At 57.9% G+C, this 20,198-nt stretch overlaps 3 protein-coding genes across 7 annotated transcripts in view; 2 read left to right on the top strand and 1 right to left on the bottom strand.

Moving 5' to 3' along the window:
- The first annotated feature begins 1,463 nt into the window (after positions 1-1,463).
- On the top strand, positions 1,464-6,737 carry LOC110482663 (immunoglobulin superfamily containing leucine-rich repeat protein 2). Its single transcript, XM_021552080.3, has 2 exons — positions 1,464-1,599; positions 2,502-6,737. Exon 2 carries the CDS (start codon positions 2,508-2,510, stop codon positions 4,593-4,595), a length of 2,088 nt encoding a protein of 695 aa, XP_021407755.2. The 5' UTR covers positions 1,464-1,599; positions 2,502-2,507; the 3' UTR covers positions 4,596-6,737.
- On the top strand, positions 4,734-15,781 carry LOC110482661 (immunoglobulin superfamily containing leucine-rich repeat protein). Of its 3 annotated transcripts, none has more exons than XM_021552078.4 (2): positions 4,734-4,984; positions 13,836-15,781. In XM_021552078.4, the coding sequence occupies exon 2, from the start codon at positions 13,845-13,847 to the stop codon at positions 15,093-15,095; it is 1,251 nt and encodes a 416-aa protein (XP_021407753.3). In that variant the 5' UTR covers positions 4,734-4,984; positions 13,836-13,844; the 3' UTR covers positions 15,096-15,781. The 3 variants fall into 3 exon arrangements, with proteins under 3 accessions (XP_021407753.3, XP_085444672.1, XP_077641978.2); XM_085588546.1 differs by lacking the exon at positions 4,734-4,984 and adding an exon at positions 12,892-12,932; XM_077785852.2 differs by lacking the exon at positions 4,734-4,984 and adding an exon at positions 12,892-12,967.
- Positions 15,782-17,511: 1,730 nt separating this feature from the next.
- STRA6 (signaling receptor and transporter of retinol STRA6) overlaps positions 17,512-20,198 on the bottom strand; it is a 33,483-nt gene continuing 30,796 nt past the window's right edge. For all 3 annotated transcript variants that reach the window (XM_085588538.1, XM_077786002.2, XM_085588537.1), the window contains exons 17-18: positions 19,712-19,849; positions 17,512-18,238 (exon numbers count right to left, since the gene is read on the bottom strand). In XM_085588538.1, the coding sequence (XP_085444664.1) occupies positions 18,060-18,238; positions 19,712-19,849 (317 nt within the window). In that variant the 3' untranslated portion in view covers positions 17,512-18,059. The remainder of the gene's footprint in view (positions 18,239-19,711; positions 19,850-20,198) is intronic.

Genomic DNA, 20,198 nt, shown 5'->3' with positions numbered 1-20,198 from the left:
TCCATCCATCATCCATCCATCCATAATCCATCCATCATCCATCCAACATCCATCCATCCATCCATCCATCCATCCATCATCCATCCATCCACCCATCATCCATCCATCATCCATCCACCCATCCATCATCCATCCATCATCCATCCATCCATCCATCCATCCATCATCCATCCATCCATCCATCATCCATCATCCATCCAACATCCATCCATCCATCCATCCATCCATCATCCATCCATCCATCCATCCATCATCCATCCATCCATCCATCCATCCATCCATCCATCATCCATCCATCCATCCATCCATCCATCCATCCATCATCCATCCATCATCCATCCATCCATCATCCATCATCCATCCATCCATCCATCATCCATCCATCCATCCATCCATCCATCCATCCATCCATCCATCATCCATCCATCCATCCATCATCCATCCATCCATCCATCCATCATCCATCCAACATCCATCCATCCATCCATCCATCCATCCATCCATCATCCATCCAACATCCATCCATCCATCCATCCATCCATCCATCCATCCATCATCCATCCATCCATCCATCCATCCATCCATCCATCATCCATCCAACATCCATCCATCCATCCATCCATCCATCCATCCATCCATCCATCATCCATCCATCCATCCATCATCCATCCATCCATCCATCCATCCATCCATCCATCCATCATCCATCTGTCCGTCAGTCACACCTGGGGGCGGTCCCGCTCTCTGTCGCGACTCCGCGATGTCGCCGACACCGGGAGGAGCCGCTCTCCTCCCGCATTCCCCGCTGGCCGCGGGGCGGGGATGGAGGGATCGGGGTTGGGAAGGGAAAGGTGGGAATCGATCCCCGCCCCATCGGGACGATCGATCCCCACCCCGATCGGGATCGATCCCCGCCCCATCGGGACGATCGATCCCTGCCCCGGTCGATGCTTCCTGCCCCGGGGCTCTGTTGCGCCGCTCCCCGGCTCTCGTTTTTCCCGTGTGGATCGCTCCGGGAGCGGCGTGCGGCCGCCGCGTCCCCCCGCTGCCGTCCCCGTCCTCCCTCCTCCTCCGGCGGCCGCACGAGCCTCTGGAATTCCCGCATGGATCGGGAACAACGGCGCGGGAGGCTCCGACCTTCTCCTCCTCCATCCTCCGAGGGATGCGCGGCCGGGACGGCGAGAGCCGCGCCCCGACGGCATCGCCGCCGCTCCGGGCAAAAAGCGGCGACCGCGCGGCCGAGCAGCACCGGCGGCTCCGCGTCTTTTTTCGGGCTTATTTCTGTATTTTCGGGGGTACCAGCGGCGCGGGAGCGGCCGCGGGCGGTGCCGGCCGGGGGGGTGGGTGGTGGGCTGGGAGGAGGAAGGGGGTGGCGAGCGGGCGGAGGGGGAGGCTGGCAGAAATGCAAATCGCTGCCTCTCGCTGCGCCTCGGCAGCCCAGAGCCCGCACGGCCCCGCCGCCGCTCGCAGCTCAGCCCCGGCAGGCGCGGGGGCAACGGGCGGGGTCCCCCCGGTCCCCCCGCCCCTCGGCCGGCTGGCAGGAGGAGGATGAGGAGCGCCGGGAAGGGCTGAGGGTGGCGGAGAGGCTCCTAGGAGAGGGTGAGTGGTGGGGGACGGAGCGACAGGAGAGAGGGAATAGGGCGGGGATGAAGTAGGGAGAGACGGGGGAGCGAGGGAGGGGAGAGCTGGAGGGGAGGGAGGCGAAAGAAATAATTGGGAAAGGAGGGATGAAAGCGGAGGATAAAGAAAATGGAGGTTAATTAGTTGGTTATTTCGCTGGAAGGGGAGTTGGGGGAGGAAAAAGCCTGATAGAGGCGAGGAGAAGAAAAGTGAGAAGGGTGGGAAGAGCGGGCTGGGAAAGGGAGAAGGAAAAACCTGATCCAGCCGGGGAAAAGAGAGTGAGAAGGGTGGGAAGAGCCGGGAAGGGGAGAGGGAAGGAAAAACCTGATCCAGCCGGGGAAAAGAGAGTGGGAAAGGTGGGAAGAGCCGGGGAGAGGGAAGGAAAACCCGATCGAGCCGGGGAAAAGAGAGTGAGAAGGGTGGGAAGAGCTGGGGAGGGGAGAAGGAAGGAAAAACCCGATCGAGCCGGGAAAAAGAGAGTGAGAAGGGTGGGAAGAGCTGGGAAGGGGAGAGGGAAGGAAAACCCGATCGAGCTGGGAAAAAGAGAGTGGGAAAGGTGGGAAGAGCCGGGAAGGGGAGAAGGAAGGAAAAACCTGATCCAGCCGGGGAAAAGAGAGTGAGAAGGGTGGGAAGAGCCGGCCAGGGAGGAGGAAAGAAAAACCTGCTGGAGCCGAGAAAAAGCGAGCGAGAAGGGTGGGAAGAGCCGCCGCGAAGGGGAGCAAAGCGGGGGAGAGGGCGAGGAGGGGATGCGCGGGAGGCAGCGGGCGGCAGCCGGGGGGAGCCGGGCACAGACAATGGGGCGCGGCCCCGCCGCCTGCAGCTCCCGAGGGCGGGCGGGGCCGGGGCGCGCTGGCGCTGAGCCCCGCGCTGTCCCCTGCCAGGGGGACATGGCCCCGCTGCTGGCGCTGCTGCTGGCGGCCCTGCTGGGCTCAGGCCGGGCGTGCCCGGAGCCCTGCGCCTGTGTGGACAAGTACGCGCACCAGTTCGCCGACTGCGCCTACAAGGAGCTGCGGGCCGTGCCCGCGGGGCTGCCCTCCAACGTGACCACCCTGAGCCTGTCGGCCAACAAGATCAGCTCGCTGCCCCGCGGCGCCTTCGCCGAGGTGACCCAGGTGAGCTCGCTGTGGCTGGCGCACAACGAGATCGCCGCCATCGAGCCCGGCGCGCTGGCCGCGCTGGCGCAGCTCAAGAACCTGGACGTCAGCCACAACCAGATCGTGGAGTTCCCCTGGCGGGACCTGCGCAACCTGAGCGCGCTGCAGCTGCTCAAGATGAACAACAACCGCATGGCGCTGGTGCCGCCCGACGCCTTCCGCACGCTCAAGGACCTGCGCTCGCTGCGCATCAACAACAACCGCTTCGCCACGCTGGCCGAGGGCATCTTCGACTCGCTGGGCTCGCTGTCGCACCTGCAGATCTACAACAACCCCTTCGAGTGCTCCTGCGCGCTGCGCTGGCTGAAGCGCTGGATGGAGAGCACGCTCATCTCCATCCCCGAGAAGGACTCCATCGCCTGCGCGCTGCCCGAGCGCCTGCGCGGCGTGCCGCTGGCCAAGCTGCCCGAGCTGAGCTGCGCCGCGCCCGCCGTCAGCCTCAGCTTCTCGCCCGAGCTGGACGCGGCCGAGCTGCCCGACGGCATCGCGCTGAGCCTGCACTGCGCCGCCAGCGGCTCGCCGCCGCCCGAGCTGCGCTGGAAGATCCGCACGGCCGGCCAGAGCCTGGAGCTCGGCGGGAGCGGCCCCGAGAGCGCGGCCAAGGAGATGCCTCGGTCGGAGCCCGAGCGCTTCGTGGCCTTCAAGAACGGCACCTTGGCGATCCCGCGGCTGAGCAAGCGCGAGGAGGGCACCTACACCTGCGTGGCCACCAACGAGGTGGGCAGCAACCACTCCTCGGTCAACGTGGCCGTGGCGGGCGCGCAGAAACGCCCGCCGGTGCCCGGAGGAGACCCGCCGGGCGGCAAGGGGCAGGCGGGCGACAAGAAAGCCGCCGGCGAGGCGGCCAAGAACAGCGTGCTGACCCCGGAGGAGAGGGGCAAAGCGCTGGGCCCCACCCGGCAGAGCCGGCCTGGCTCGGCGGCAGGGCCGGAGCCTGAGGGCCGGGGCCTGGTCCCAGTGGAGCTGCCGGGCCTGGAGAAGAAATGTGGCTCCTCGGCGGGCGGCTCCAAGCACATCTCCAACCACGCCTTCAACCAGAGCGGCGACTTCAAGCGGCGCAGCTTCGACCTGGGCGTCATCGCCCTGGACGTGGCCGAGCGCGACGCCCGCGTCCAGCTGACGCCCACCCGGCCCGGCGAGGGTCACCTGGGCGTGCTCTACCTGTGCCAGCAGGGCCACCGGGGCCACACCCTGCTGCAGTGGTCGCAGATCGAGGCCGGCGTGAACTCCTACTGGTTCCAGGGCCTGAGCCCCGGCACCAACTACTCGGTGTGCCTGAGCTCGCCGGGCGAGGAGTGCCGGGTGCAGGTGGTGTTCACCACCAAGAAGGAGATCCCGTCGCTCATCATCATCGTGGTGGTCAGCATCTTCCTGCTGCTGCTGGCCACGCTGCCGCTGCTGGGCGCCACGTGGTGCCACCTGCTCGCCAAGCTGCAGGCCAAGCCCTACAAGCTGATCATGAAGGCGCAGAACCCCGACCAGATGGAGAAGCGCATGGCCGCCGACTTCGACCCCCGCGCCTCCTACCTGGAGTCCGAGAAGAACTTCGGTGCCGGCGAGGCCGAGGCCGAGGAGGAGGAGGAAGAGGAGGCGGGGGATGAAGAAGGAGCGCGCTGGAGGAGCGGCAGGGAGGGGGAAGGCGCGGCGGAGCTGGAGCGGGAGGAGAGCGTGGCCGCCAGCTCCATGGCGGAGTCGCAGTCCAAGGGCGGCGCCGAGGAGTTCGAGGTGCGCTCCGAGTACAGCGACAAGCTGCCGCTGGGCGCCGAGGCCGTCACCATCACCCCGGAGATCAACGGCAACTACCGGCAGCGGCCCCGCTGAGCCCCCCGAAGCCCCCGGCCCCCGCTCCCCACCCCCCGCTCGCCCGGGGGAAAAACCTCCGGGAACGAGCGGAGCCATCCCCGCCTCTCCTCCCCCTCCTCCTCCTCCTCCTCCTCCTCCTCCTCCTCCCCCTTCTCCTTCTCCTTCTCCCCCTTCTCCCTCTCGCCCGGTGCCGGCGGGTTGAGCCTCCCACGATTTCGTTTCCATTTCGGGCAACAACGATTCCCGCTCCCCCGCCTCCCTCCGCCTCCCGCCAGCCCCGCGCTCGCTTTCCCCTCCGAGGAAAAAAACGAAAAAAACCCCGAGAAAACGGCTAAAAGCTAAAAACCCGATAGCCCCCAATTTTCTTTGCTGGAATCCGTTCAGTCCCCGCCGCTCCTCGGCGCCCGGTGAGTCCCCTCTGCTCCCCGCTTCTCTCCCGTCGAGCCCGGAGCGGTCCCCGCCGCTCCCCCGCTGCCCACCGCGCTCCGCCGCGTCCCGGTTTTCCCCGGCGGGTGCCGACATTCCCGGCCCCGCTGCTCCCGGGCGGTTTTCCCGCTCCCCGATGGATCCCGGGGCTCCACGGTCTCCTCCACTCCCGGGCGATGCTCCCCGCGCCCCGGCGGGTGCCGACATTCCCGGTCCCCGCCGCTCCCGGGAGCTGATCCTCCCTTGCCGGGAGCTGATCCCTGGTCCCCGCGACTCCCGGGAGCTGATCCTCGATCCCCGCCACTCCCGGGAGCTGATCCTCGATCCCCGCCACTCCCGGGAGCTGATCCTCGATCCCCGCCACTCCCGGGAGCTGATCCCCGGTCCTTGCCGGGAGCTGATCCTCGGTCTCCGCCACTCCCGGGAGCTGATCCTCCCTTGCCGGGAGCTGATCCCTGGTCCCCGCGACTCCCGGGAGATGATCCTCGATCCCCGCCACTCCCGGGAGCTGATCCCCGATCCTTGCCGGGAGCTGTTCCTCGGTCCCCGCCACTCCCGGGAGCTGATCCTCGGTCCCCGCCACTCCCGGGAGCTGATCCCTGGTCCCCGCCATTCCCGGGAGCTGATCCTCGATCCCCGCCCCTCCGGTTCCCGGTGGGTCCCCGTTCTCCCTGGTCCTCGGCACTCCCAGGAGCTGATCCTCGGTCCCCGCCACTCCCGTTCCCGGTGGATCCCGCTCTCCCCGTTCAGCACCGGATGAACCGGGACAGCTCCGCGCCCCACAAGGTGCCGGGGGCTCCCCAATCCCCGATCTCCAATCCCCAATCCCTGATTCCCGATCCCAAATCCTGATTCCTGGTCCCCAATCCCTCATTCCCGGTCCCCAGTTCTCGATCCCCAATCCCGATCCCAGACCCCCAGTCCCCAATCCCCGATCCCTCATCGCAAATCCCCAATTCCCGGTCCCCAGTCCTGATCCCCGGTCCCCACCAAATCCCCGATTCCCGGTCCCAAATCCCCGATCCCTGGTCCCCAATCCCCTATTCCCTACCGCAATTCCTGATCCCCAATCCTGATCCCCAATCCCTAGACCCCAATTCCTGATTCCCGGTCCCCAATCCCCAATCCCCGATCCCCAAATCCTCAATCCCCAATCCCTGATCCCCGGTCCCCAATCCTCAATCCCCGATCCCCAAATCCCTGATCCCTGGTCCCCGATCCCCAAATCCCCAATCCCCGATCTCCAAATCCTCAATCCCCAATCCCCATCCCCGGTCCCCAATCCCCAATCCTCGATCCTCGATCCTCGATCCGCAATCCCCAATCCTCGATCCTCGATCCTTGATCCCCGGTCCCCAAATCCCCAATCCCCAATCCCCAATCTCCAATCCCCAATCCCCAATCCCCGATCCCCCGATCCCCAATTCCCAGTCCCCAAATCCCAAATCCCCAAATCCCCAATCCCCGATCCCCGATCCCCAATCCCCAATCCCCAATCCCCAATCTCCAATCCCCAATCCCCAAATCCCCAAATCCCCAATCCCCAAATCCCCAAATCCCAAATCCCCAATCCCCGATCCCCGATCCCCAATCCCCGATCCCCAATCCCCAAATCCCCAATCCCCCTCCCCTCGGTGTGTTTTGGTAGAGTAGCCTTGTAGCCCAGTGTGTGTGTGCCGCGGCCGCTTCCTCCGCGCGTTCCGTCCGACGAGTCAATAAAAGGGATTCTTGGAAGTGGAGCCGCTTCCGTGCTTTGGGGGAAAAAACCGGGATTTTGTCCCCAGGGCGCGCGGGGAGGGGACAGCCAGCAGGTGGCACCGCCACAGCCGCCTCCTTTGATGCGCTTTCCCATTTTTTTCCCCCATATCCTAAAAAAAATTCATTTTTTCCGGCCATAAAGCAGGCGCGGAAATCGCGAGCAGAATCGCCCAAATCCATTAAATCTTCTCTTATAAAAATCACCCCGGAGGGGGGAAAAAAAAAAAAAGGAATTTCATTTTCCCCCCGGTGCTCATCGGAATCCGCTGGAGCAAGGAAACATCCCACGGATGTGTGTTTTCCACCGTTTTATGGATCGTTTTCTATCATTTTCTACGCCGTTCTCTATCATTTTAATTCTCATTTCTGTCATTTTTCTGTAATTGATGTCATTTTAGATATGCTTTCTCCCATTTCAGATATGTTTTTATTATTTTATGTATGATTTCTATCATTTTAGAAATACTTCATCTGTCATTTTTTTTTCTGTAGCTTATTTAATTTTTGATGGAATTTCTGCAATACTCGCCTCTTTATTTTTGTTAAAAAAACACCCAAAACCTTGCTCTTTTTTTGCCTTTTTCTCCCCAGATTCCTCTGCCTGCTGGTGCCACCTGGGTTCCCAAGCTCTCCCAGCACTCATCCCAAAATTCCCACTGGATTTCTGCTCCCAATCCATCCCACCAATGAAATCCCCCCCTGGCAATCCAACATTCCTTTCTCCAGGGGAAAAAAATGCCGAAATCCCCCCAAAATCCACCAAAAATCCCCCCAATCCCAGGGATCTGAGGCTGATCCAGGAGTTGGATCTGCCTGGCAGAGCCTGGATATTCCCATAATTGCTGGCATTCCCATAATTAATTGTGACTATTCCCATAAATGTTGACATTCCCATAATTGTGAATATTCCCATAATTGTTTGCATTCCCATAATTATTGGTATTTCCCTAATTGTTGACATTCCCATAATTGTGGACATTCCCATAATTAATCGTGAATATTCCCATAATTGGTGACATTCCTGCAATTATGGACATCCCCATAATTGTGGATATTCCCATAATTGTGAATATCTCCATAAATGTTGATATTCCCATAATTGTGGATATTCCCTTAATTGTTGACATTCCCATCACTGTGTCTATTACCATAATTAATTTTCAATATTCCTGTAATTGTTGACATTCCCATAATTGTGAATATCTCCATAATTGTTGACATTCCCATAACTGTGAATACTATCATAATTAATTTTGACTATTCCCATAATTCTAGACATTCCCATAAATGTTGACATTCCCATAATTGTGGATAATATCTCCATCATTGCTGACATTCCCATAATTGTGAATATTCCCATAATTGTTTGCATTCCCATAATTATTGGTATTTCCCTAATTGTTGACATTCCCATAATTGTGAATATCTCCATCATTGTCAATATTCCCATCATTGTGGATATCCCCATAAATGTTGACATTCCCATAACTGTGGATATTATCATAATTAATTGCGAATATTCCTATAATTGTTGACATTCCCATAACTGTGAATATCTCCATCATTGTTCCCATAATATTCCCATAATTGTGGATATTCCCATAATTAATTGTGAATATTCCCATAATTAATTGTGAATATTCCCATAATTGTGAATATCTCCATCATTGTTGATATTCCCATAAATGTTGACATTCCCATAACTGTGGATATTATCATAATTAATTGTGACTATTCCCATAATTGTTGACATTCCCATAATTGTTGACATTCCCATAACTGTGAACATTCCCGTAATTGTTGATACTCCCATAACTGGATATTACCATAATTAATTGTGAATATTCCCATAATTGTGGGTATCCCCATAAATGTTGACATTCCCATAATTGTGAATATCTCCAACATTGTTGATATTCCCATAATTGTGAATATCTCCATCATTGTGACTATTCCCATGATTTGGGTAGTCCCACAGTTGTTGGCATTCCCATAATTGTGGATATTCCCATAATTAATCGTGAATATTCCCAAAATTGTTGACATTCCCGTAATTATGGATATTATCATAATTAATTGCGAATATTCCTATAACTGTCGACATTCCCATAATTGTGAATATCTCCATCACTGTTGACATTCCCATAATTGTTGACATTCCCATCACTGTGGCTATTATCATAATTAATTGCGAATATTGCTATAATTGTTGACATTCCCATCACTGCGAATATTCCCGTAATTGTTGACACTCCCATAATTGTGGAAATTCCGGTAATCGAGCGTCGCGCTCGGGAGTCACGGCGGGAGTGGAAAAGAACAATCAAGCCAGCCGCCTTTAATTAGGGAACCGCGGATTCCCGGGAATGCAGGATGAGGCCGGGGTTTGCTGCTCTCCAGGAGGGGGGGTGGGGGAGGGGATCGGCATTTCTCCTGGAAAAAATTCCTGCTGGGAATGGTGAAAGCAGCCATGGAGTGCTGGCAATTCCCAAAAATCCTCCAGTTTTATCCCCGTGGCCGGAATGAAGGGAGAGCTCACGAGGGAATTGCAGACACACAGTGAGAATGGCCCAGCTTGAGCAGCCAGGATTTCCCAGTTTGACCAGTTGGGAATGTCCCAGTTTAACCAGTCAGGAATGTCCCAGTTGGGATTTCCCAGTTTGACCAGTTGGGAATGTCCCAGTTTAACCAGTCAGGAATGTCCCAGTTGGGATTTCCCAGTTTGACCAGTTGCAGATGTCCTAGTTTGACCAGTTTGACCAGCTGGGAATGTCCCAGTTTGACCAGTTGGGATTTCTCATCTTGACCATTTGGGAATGTCCCAGTTTGAGCAGCAGGAATGTCCCAGTTTGACCAGTTTGGGAATTTCCCAGTTTGAGCAGTCAGGATTTCCCAGTTTGACCAGTCAGGTATGTCCCAGTTTGAGCAGTCAGGATTTCCCAGGTCGACCAGTTTGGGAATGTCCCAGTTTGACCAGTTGGGAATGTCCCAATTTGAACATTTGGGATTTCCCATTTTGACCAGTTGGGAATGTCCCAGTTTGACCAGTTGGGATTTCCCAGTTTGACCAGTTTTGGAATGTCCCAGTTTGACCAGTCAGGAATGTCCCAGTGTGAGCAGTTGGGATTTCCCATTTTGACCAGTTGGGAATGTCCCAGTTTGACCAGTCAGGAATGTCCCAGTTTGACCAGGTGGGATTTCCCAGTTTGACCAGTTTTGAATGTCCCAGTTTACCAGTTGGGCTTTTCCCCACTTGACCAGTTTGGGAATGTCCCAGTTTGACACGTTTGGGAATGTCCCAGTTTGACCAGTTTGGAATCTCCCAGTCTGACCAGTCAGGACTTCCCAGTTTGACCAGTTGGGATTTCCCAGTTTGACCAGTTGGTAATGTCCCAGTGTGACCAGTTTGGGAATGTCCCAGTTTGACTAGTTGGTAATCTCCCAGTTTGACTATTTTGGAATTTCCCAGTTTGACCAGTTGGGATTTCCCAGTTTGAGCAGTTGGGATCTCCCAGTTTGACCAGTTTGGGGTGGACAGGGCCCGTTCCCATTCCCGTGTGGGATCTGGGGGAAGAAATCCCCACAATCCCAAATTTCCAACCTTTTCTTGGGAATTCTCCACAGGGACACACGAAGGTGGCACCGGGGACGTCTTGGGTGCCATCCCTGGTGCCATCCCCTGTCACATCTCCTGTCACATCTCCTGTGACATCCCCGGTGCCATTCCCGGTGCCATTCCCAGTGCCATCCCCTGTCACAAACCCGGTGCCATCCCCTGTCACATCCCAGTGCCATCCCCGGTGCCATTCCCGGTGCCATTCCCGGTGCCATCCCCGGTGCCATCCCCTGTCACATCCCCTGTCACATCTCCTGTGACATTCCCGGTGCCATTCCTGCATTTGGGAATTTCCTCCTCCCTTCTGACCCTGCCCCACAACCACTCTGTGGGGTCACCTCGCCACCCCATGTCCCCAAACCTGTTCCCAAACCCCGACCCAAAATCCTGACCCCAAACCTGACCCCAAACCTTGAACCCAAACCCTGACCCCAAACCCTGACCCCAAACCTGACCCCAAACCCTGACCCCAAACCCTGACCCCAAATCCTGACCCCAAACCCTGTCCCCAAATCCTGACCCCAAACCTTGACCCCAAACCTTGACCCCAAACCCTGACCCCAAACCCTGTCCCCAAACCTTGACCCCAAACCCCGACCCCAAATCCTGACCCCAAATCCTGTCCCCAAACCCTGTCCCCAAACCCTGACCCCAAACCCTGTCCCCAAACCCTGTCCCCAAACCCTGACCCCAAACCCTGACCCCAAACCTGACCCCAAATCCTGTCCCCAAACCCTGACCCCAAACCTGACCCCAAATCCTGACCCCAAATCCTGTCCCCACCCACTGTCCCCAGTCCCTGTCCCCAGTCCCTGACCCCAAACCTGACCCCAAATCCTGTCCCCAAACCCTGACCCCAAACCTGACCCCAAATCCTGACCCCAAATCCTGTCCCCAAACCCTGACCCCAAACCTTGACCCCAAATCCTGTCCCCAAACCCTGACCCCAAACCCTGACCCCAAACCCTGACCCCAAACCTTGACCCCAAATCCTGACCCCAAACCCTGTCCCCACCCACTGTCCCCAAACCCTGACCCCAAACCCTGTCCCTAAACCCTGACCCCAAACCCTGTCCCCAAACCCTGTCCCCAAAGCCCGTCCCCAAACCCTGTCCCCAAACCCTGTCCCCAAACCTTGACCCCAAACCTGACCCCAAATCCTGTCCCCAAACCCTGACCCCAAACCTTGACCCCAAACCCTGTCTCCAAACCCTGTCCCCAAAGCCCGTCCCCAAATGGGGTTTTGGGGAATTTTGGCGATCAAGGATTTGGAGGGAAGGAGATTTTAGGGGATTTTGGGGGGCAGGGATGTGGAGGATGGGGTTTTGGGGGATTTTGGGATACAGGGAATTTGGGGCACGCAGTTTTAGGGGATTTTTGGGGGTAGGGGTGTGGGGATGGGATTTTAGGGGATTTTGGGCAATAGGGAATTGTGATAACGGGTTTTGGAGGATTTTTGGGTTCAGGGATTTTGGGTGATGGGGTTTGAGGGTTTCTTGGGGGACTGGGAATTGGGGTGATGAGGTTTTAGGGGATTTTGGGGGGCAGAGAATTGGGGGGATGCAGTTTTAGGGGATTGGGGGGGCAGGGTGTGAGTTGACAGGATTTTAGGGGATTTTGGGGTGCAGGGATTTCGGATGATGGGGCAGGAATTGGGGTAATGGGATTTTAGAGGGTTTTGGGGGACAGGGAATTGGGGTGGTGGGATTTTAGGGGATTTGGGGGGGCAGGGGTGTGGGTTGATGGGGTTTGAGGGGATTTTGTGGGACAGGGATTTGGGGTGATGGGGTTTGAGGGGATTTTGGGGAATAGGGAAATGTGGTAACGTGTTTCTGGGGATTTTGGGTTCTGGGAATTGGGGTGGCGGGTTTTTAGGGGATTTTGGGGGACTGGGATTTGGGGTGACAGGGTTTTAGGGGATTTTGGGGGGCAGGGATGTGTGGTGATGGGTTTTATGGGATTTTGGGGGGCAGGGATGTGTGGTAACGGGTTTTAGGGGATTTTGGGAGGCAGGGATGTGGATTTTAGGGGATTTTGGCACTCAGGGGTGTGTGGTGAAGGGTTTTAGGGGATTTTGGGGCTCAGGAGTGTGCAGTGAGGGGTCTTAGGGCATTTTGGGGGACAGGGGTGAAGGTTTTATGAGATTTTGTGGGGACAGGGGTGTGTGGTGACGGGTTTTATGGGATTTTGGGGGACAGGGGTGTGTGGTGACGGGTTTTATGGGATTTTGGGGGACAGGGGTGTGGATTTTAGAGGATTTTGGGGGGCAGGAATGTGTGGTGACGGGTTTTATGGGATTTTGGGGGACAGGGGTGTGCGGTATCGGGTTTTAGGGGTTTTTGGGGGACAGGGGCGTGTGTCTTAGGGGATTCTGGGGGACAGGGGTGTGGGTTTTAGGGGATTTTGGAGCAGCCGAGGCCGGGCCGCGCGGGTCGGTGCCATGGAAAACAATCCGGGCCCGGGGGACGGGGAGGGGACGGGCCGGGAGGAGGAGGAGGAGGAGGAGGAGGAGGAGGAGGAGAAGCCGAGGAAGGCCCGGGAGCGGCGGGGCCGAGGCCAGCGGAGCGGGGACACCGGGGCTGCACCGGCGGTGACGGGGCGGGGGCGGCGGGCCCGGGGAGCGGGGGAAAAACGGGGAAAAAGCGGGAAAAAAATCCGGGAGAGGACGGGAGGAAGGAGGCAGGGAAGTTCTTCACGGCCCTGGAATGCGCCGGGAGGCGGCGGGGGAGCCCCGGGGAGCTCTGGAAAAGTGGGGGGATGCGACCCGGAGCTCCGGGAGGGAAATAAAAATATCCTGGGATTTTCCCTCCGCAACCTCCGGGAGATGGGGTCCGTCCCTCCCCGCGCACCCCAAAATGTCACCTGGAGCTGCCCCAGAGGCAGCGGGGCGCCTCTGCCACCCCTCCGATCCCGAGCTCGGGTTTATTCCCGAGAAAATTCCCGCTGGGAATGGCAGCGCTGGGAGCGGGGAACGGAGGGCACGGAAAGACAAAAGGGGTCTGCCTGCCAGCTGCGGGAATTCGCAGCGGGAAGGAACCTCTGGAGCGCCTTGGAAAAGCCCCCGCCAGGGGAATGAGGAGTTAAGTTGGGAAAAATTCCCTTCCCAAGAATTCCAGCGGCCGCGGGGACCCCAGCTGAGAGAAGGCGCCGCGTTTTTTTCCATGACACGGCCTGCGAGCCCGCTGGAAATCCCAAAAATTCCCTGCTTTACGGGAAGGCCGATTCCCGGATTTTTGGGAAGGCCGGTTGGGAAAGAGCTGCGGAGGCTCCGTTCCTCCCCAACGGGAGGAGCCCGGAACCCTCCGGCTCCCGCTCCTCATCCCAAACCCGGAAAAGCTTTTCCAGAGGGGAGGAAGAACAAACTCCAGGGGGTTTAGGGAATCTCCCAAACCGCTTTCGGCATTCTTTCCCATCCCGGCTGTTTGGCCGGGGCTCATTCCTTTTTCTGCGCCTGGCAGGAGGCGAGGATGAGGCCGCTGCTGGGCGTCGTGGCTCTGGTGACACTCGTGTCCCTCGTGTCCCTCGTGTCCCCCGGCCTGGCCTGCCCGGCGCCGTGCTCCTGCTCCACCAAGAAGAACGGGCGGCTGCTGGCCGAGTGCGCCTACCGCGAGCTGCGGGACGTGCCGCGGGGCCTGTCCGCCAACATCACCATCCTCACGCTCTCCGCCAACCGCCTGGGCCGCCTGGGCCGCGCCTCGCTGGCCGAAGCGCCCGAGCTGCAGTCGCTGTGGCTGGGCTACAACCGCATCTCCAGCGTGGAGCCCGGCGCCTTCGCCGCCCTGCCGCACCTCAAGAACCTGGACCTGAGCCACAACCGGCTGGCGGATTTCCCCTGGCAGGACCTGCGCAACCTGAGCGCGCTGCAGATCCTCAAGCTCAGCAACAACCGGCTGGCCGCCGTGCCCCGCGGCGCGCTGGCCGGCCTGCGGGAGCTGCGCTCGCTCTGGCTCAACGACAACGAGCTGGCCACGCTGGCCCGCGGCACCTTCGAGGGGCTGCCGGCGCTGGCGCAGCTGCAGCTCTTCCACAACCCCTTCGACTGCTCCTGCAAGCTCTTCTGGCTCAAGGAGTGGGCGCACGGCAGCTCGGCGGTCCTCTCCGGAGCCGGCTCCACGCTGTGCGCCGCGCCGGCGGGGCTGCGGGGCCGGCCGGTCACCGACATCCCCGGGGCGCTCTGCGTGCCGCCCTCGGCCCAGCTCACCTATCTGTCCGGGCCTCGGGACGGGCCGACGCTGACCCTGCACTGCAGCGTGGCCGGCAGCCCCCCGCCGGAGATCCGCTGGCGGATCCGCACGGCCGCTCGCCGCGTGGACATCCGCGGGCCCACGGCGGCGCGGGACCGCGGCGGCGGCGCCGAAGGCGGCCGGCAGCGCTTCGTGGCCTTCAAGAACGGCACCATGGCCATCCCCGACTTCGGCAAGGAGGACGAGGGCACCTACACCTGCCTGGCCGTCAACGACGTGGGCACGCGAGACGTCTCGGTCAACGTGGCGCTGGCCGGCTCGGCCAACCCGGCCGAGGAGCTGCCCCGCGACGACCCGCAGGCCGGGCACGCCGGTGGGCACGGCTGTGCCGAGGGCGCTCAGCCGCATCCCTCCGCCGCGGCCGAGAAGTTGGTCATCGTCTACCATGTGCCCGGCCGGGCCCGGAGCGGCGCTGGAGCCCGGGAATTCCGCCTGGGAATTCTGCCGCTGGCCCTGGGGCTGCTGCTCTGGTGAAGGGCGGCGTTGCCGGTTTTCTCCGGAGTTTTTCCTCCCGTCGCGCCCTCGCTGAGCTCACGGCATCCGGGAGCGCTCCGCAGCCCGCCGGGGTCGCCGCAGGCCCCGGGGCGGGTGGTGCTGCCCTCGCCGTTCCCGTTGCCGGAGGAGCTCCGGGAACGCGGGGCGGATCCAGGCCGGATCCAGGCGGGATCTGCCGCCGGTTCCCGGCTGTCCCAACGCTTCCCGCTTTTCTCCCCGCCCGGATGCGAGGGCGGCCGCGGGAGGTGAGAGCGCTGGCGATCCCTCCCCAGAGCCGCCGCGGCTTCCAGAGGGATCCGAGGATAAAATCCCTGGGAACGGACGCGGGTGCCGCGGAGCATCGCGATGCACCCACGGCCTTGCATCGGGAATCCCAAAATCCCATCTGGGCTGGACCCACCCAGTTGAGCCAAAGATTCCCAAAGCGTTCCCGGTGGGAATGGGGGAAAGATTGGGAACAGCAGAGAAGCTGAGCTGCCTCGAAGCCATAAATATTCCCCGAATGCTTCGGAATTCCCGGCGGGACAAATATTCCTTATCCAGATGTCCTGGGAAACCAGGGACAGCAAGAAGTGCCTTTAATGAATGCCTTTAATTAAGAAATACCCATCATAAACACCTGTAATAAAGAAACTATTTTAATAAATACCTTGGATTCATAAACACTTTGAATTAATAATTACTTTTTATAAGCACCTCGAATAAACTCCTTTTTTTTTTTTTTTTTTTTTTTTTTTCTAAACCAGCCGGGCTTCGCTTGGTCTGTGCATCCCAAAATCCCAAAATCCCAAAATCCCAAAATCCCAGCAGCTCCTGGGCTCCCCCAGATTATGCCCAACCCTCCTGGATCAGGGGATACTTCTGTCATTCCCAGTTTTCCCAAATTCTTCCCAGGGCTGGAGAATCCCCCAATTTTTCCCCATTCATTGAATCCTCCCAGATCCCCCAAATCTTTTCTGGCTCTGGAGAATCCCCCCCCCAGCACCCCAAAATCCTTCCCTGTCCCACGGAATCCCCTTGAATTCCCCCAAATCCTTCCCAGTGCCAGAGAATCCCCAAACCCTTCCCAATTCTGGAGCATCCCAAGATCCCCCCAAATTCCCCCGTTCCCCAAATCTGGAAGGAATCCCCAAAATCCTGGGATACCCCAAAATTCCCCCCTACAGCAGCCCCAGGAATGGATGTGACCCCAAAATCGGAGCCTGGAGCTCCCCAGCACCGAAATTTTTCCTTATCCGGGGGGATTTTAGGGAAAGGGAATTGGCAGCTGAGGTCTCCGGGGGAATTCCTGCATTCCCATAAATTTTTCCCACTATGGGATAAAAATCGTGGCCCCAGTGAAAGTTTTGGGTTCATTTCACAGGATCTGACTTTTAATTTCCATTTTATCCCTGGGAATAATGGGGATCCGGGATTATTCCCAAAATTCCAGCTGGGATGGGAGGGGTGAGGAGGCGGATTTGGGGTTTTGAGGTGAGCCGGGAAGCACCAGGAAGGGGAAGAAAATCCCAAATCCCGCCCAGGGCGCTGCTGCTATCCCGAAAACCAAACAAATTCCAGGGATCTCCAGGGAGCCTTGGGTGGGGCTGTGGAAACAAGATCCCAAAATTCAGCCCCGCCCGTAGCACGGAGCTGCCACAGATTTTAGGGATTTTTAAAAGGGATTTTAGAGATTTTTTAAAGGAATTTTGGGGATTTTTCGAGGGATTTTTTCAAGGGAGTTTTCAAGGGATTTTTGGGATTTTTCAAGGGATTTTTGGGATTTTTCAAGGGATTTTTTCACGGGGTTTTAGGCTGCCTTTGGAGCTGCAGGGGTTGGGATGGGCTGGGAGGAAATCCTGGGAAAAGGGAGGGGATCGCTCCAAGGAAATCCCAACCCTCGGTGACTCCGAATTGTCCTGAGGGTGCTGGGAACATTCCAGAGGGAGGGAATGGGTTCCTTGGGATCCTGCAGAGAGCAGCTGTGGCCAACCCCAAAGGAAATCCCAGAGTGATCCGGCAGCTCCATGCGGTGCGGGTTGAGAATTCCCAAGGGAATCTCGGGGTGGTTGGGATCCACCGGGAGCCTGCTCATTCCAGCCCAAAAAGGAAAGGAATTCCGGGATTTAAGAGCAGGAAGAAGGGATCCAACACCTCCTCATTCCCATCCCGTTGGTGTTGTATCCCCAGAATTCCCCGTTCCCATTCCCGCCCATCTCGAATCTGTGGGAACACGAAGGGAGCGGCTTTCCCATAAAACGGGATCACGGAGCGGATCCAAACATTCCCAGCTGGAGCAGATCCCCAAAATCTCTGCTGGGCGATGTCATCCCAACCATTCCGTGGATTTGGGGCTGGGACGATCCCGAATCCCGCTGGGAGTGGGAATATCCAAGGAAAACGGCACATCCGGCAGTAGGAGCAAGGATCCGTTTATTCTCCTTCCCCCGCGCTTCCCAGGGAGTGGATCCCAATGGATCCCTTCCCATGGATCCCAGCCCTGGAAAACCACGGGATCGCCGCAAAACCAGGAATGGAAATGAACTGGGGAAATCAGGGAAAAAAAATCTGGGAAAAAAACCATCCCGGGAGCGGATGCGGAGCCCGGATGGAGCCGGGATGGGGAATTGAAAAGCCGGGAATGAGAATTTTCTCCTGGTGCTTGGGAATTCCTTCGGCCCGCTGGGGATCCCCCCCAGCTCCTCTCCCACTTCCCTGGGAATTGTCCCGTGCTGGAAAAGCTGCTGAGAACCGGGCTGGTTGCAGGAGCAAATCCCAAAATATTTTTGGGATGCCGGGAGCGTTTTCCTTGGCTCGGCTCCATCCAGGCTGGGCTTGGAGGCGTCACCTCCGGACATCAGGAGTGGCTCGGCGTGGATTTGGGATAAACCCTCGGAGAGAGTCCGGAGGCTGGGAAGGAGCTCAGAGGTGGGAGATGGGAGGTGGGATGGGATTCCCGGGAATTCAGGGCCTGGGAACGCCGAGCTGGGCGCCGTTGGCCGCGGGATCGGCCAGCGCGGTTTTTCGGGAAGCGGTCAGCGAGGGGTTGTGCAGGAGCGTGTAGGCCACCCACCAGCGCGCCCGGATGCGCCGGATCCGCGCTCTTCCCGGAGCCGGGGGCTTGGGATGCATCAGCTGGAGGCCTGGAAGGAGACGGGAGCAGCAGGGAGAGGATTCAGGGCCTGGAGAGGGTTGGGATGAGGAGCAGAGGGATGGATTCCAGCTGGGAAAGGTGAGGTTGGGATGGAATTCCCAGAGGAGATGTGGCTGCCCCTGGACACCCAAAGTGTCCAAGGAAAGGTTGGATGGGGTTTGGAGTAGCTTGGGATAGTGGGAGGTGTCCCTGGATGGGCTTTAAGGGCCCTTCCAACCCAAAGCATTCCAGGATTCCCAGATTCCAGCACATTTCCATGGAGCCACCAAGATCCCACCACACCCCAAAGAGCCTCATCACAACCCTGGAGTGGCATCAGCCCTTGGGTGGAAGATGGATGGATGATGGATGGATGGATGGATGGATGGATGATGGATGGATGGATGATGGATGATGGATGATGGATGGATGGATGGATGGATGATGGATGATGGATGGATGATGGATGATGGATGGATGGATGGATGGATGATGGATGATGGATGATGGATGGATGATGGATGGATGATGGATGGATGGATGATGGATGATGGATGGATGGATGGATGGATGATGGATGGATGGATGATGGATGATGGATGATGGATGATGGATGGATGGATGGATGGATGATGGATGGATGGATGATGGATGGATGATGGATGATGGATGATGGATGGATGGATGGATGGATGATGGATGGATGATGGATGGATGATGGATGGATGGATGATGGATGGATGATGGATGGATGATGGATGGATGATGGATGATGGATGATGGATGGATGGATGATGGATGATGGATGATGGATGATGGATGGATGGATGGATGGATGATGGATGGATGATGGATGGATGGATGGATGATGGATGGATGGATGATGGATGGATGATGGATGATGGATGATGGATGGATGGATGATGGATGGATGGATGATGGATGGATGGATGGATGGATGGATGGATGGATGGATGGATGATGGATGATGGATGGATGGATGATGGATGGATGGATGGATGGATGATGGATGATGGATGGATGATGGATGGATGGATGATGGATGGATGGATGATGGATGGATGATGGATGGATGGATGGATGGATGATGGATGATGGATGGATGGATGATGGATGATGGATGGATGATGGATGGATGGATGATGGATGGATGGATGATGGATGGATGGATGATGGATGATGGATGATGGATGGATGATGGATGGATGATGGATGATGGATGATGGATGGATGGATGGATGGATGATGGATGGATGATGGATGGATGATGAATGGATGATGGATGGATGGATGATGGATGGATGGATGGATGGATGATGGATGGATGATGGATGGATGATGAATGGATGATGGATGGATGGATCCATGGATGGGTGTAGGTGTCCCCACACCAACCACAAGTGCCATCCAGAGGTCACCATCATGTCCCTTCCCCCGCATCCCTGGTGGCCCCAGGTCCCACCTTCCTCCAGCTGGGTCTCCCGGGGCGGTGCCCGCGGCTCCGGCCGGCCGTGCTGGAGCAGCAGGAAGCAGAAGGCCTTCAGCAGCGGGTGGCACTGGCTGACCTCCACCTTCAGGTAGTTGCAGTAGGTGCGGTACCCTGCGGGGACACCGTGTCCTCACTGGGGACAGCATTCCCCATTCCCACCCCGGAGCCCAAGGAAGGATCCAGCTCTGGTCTCCGTGCTCCCACAATCCCAGCAGGAAAAGCAGGGGTCAGCCTGAGGTCCCCTGAGGTCCTCTGATGTCCTCTGAGCTCCCCTGAGGTCCCCTGAGGTCCCCTGATGTCCTCTGAGCTCCGCTGAGGTCCCCTCTCCTTTATCCCAGGAGATGAGGTGGAACCCCAAAGCTCATCCCACTTTTTTGGGGATAAAAGAGGAGGACCCAGCCAGCACCACCTTCTCCAGGTGTTCCAATCCCAGCGTTTGGAGAGCCACCCTCAATCCCAG

The sequence above is a fragment of the Lonchura striata genome, chromosome 10 (assembly GCF_050655825.1).
Source record: "Lonchura striata isolate lonStrDom1 chromosome 10, ASM5065582v1, whole genome shotgun sequence".
NCBI classification, from domain to species: domain Eukaryota; kingdom Metazoa; phylum Chordata; class Aves; order Passeriformes; family Estrildidae; genus Lonchura; species Lonchura striata.
The sequence above is the reverse complement of the archived record's forward strand: the minus strand, read 5'-3'. Positions and strand labels throughout refer to the sequence as shown.

Bases quoted from the DNA above. Each gene is read 5' to 3' on its own strand.
- LOC110482663 (XM_021552080.3), top strand. From the start codon at position 2,508: ATGGCCCCGCTGCTGGCGCTGCTGCTGGCGGCCCTGCTGGGCTCAGGC.
- LOC110482661 (XM_021552078.4), top strand. From the start codon at position 13,845: ATGAGGCCGCTGCTGGGCGTCGTGGCTCTGGTGACACTCGTGTCCCTC.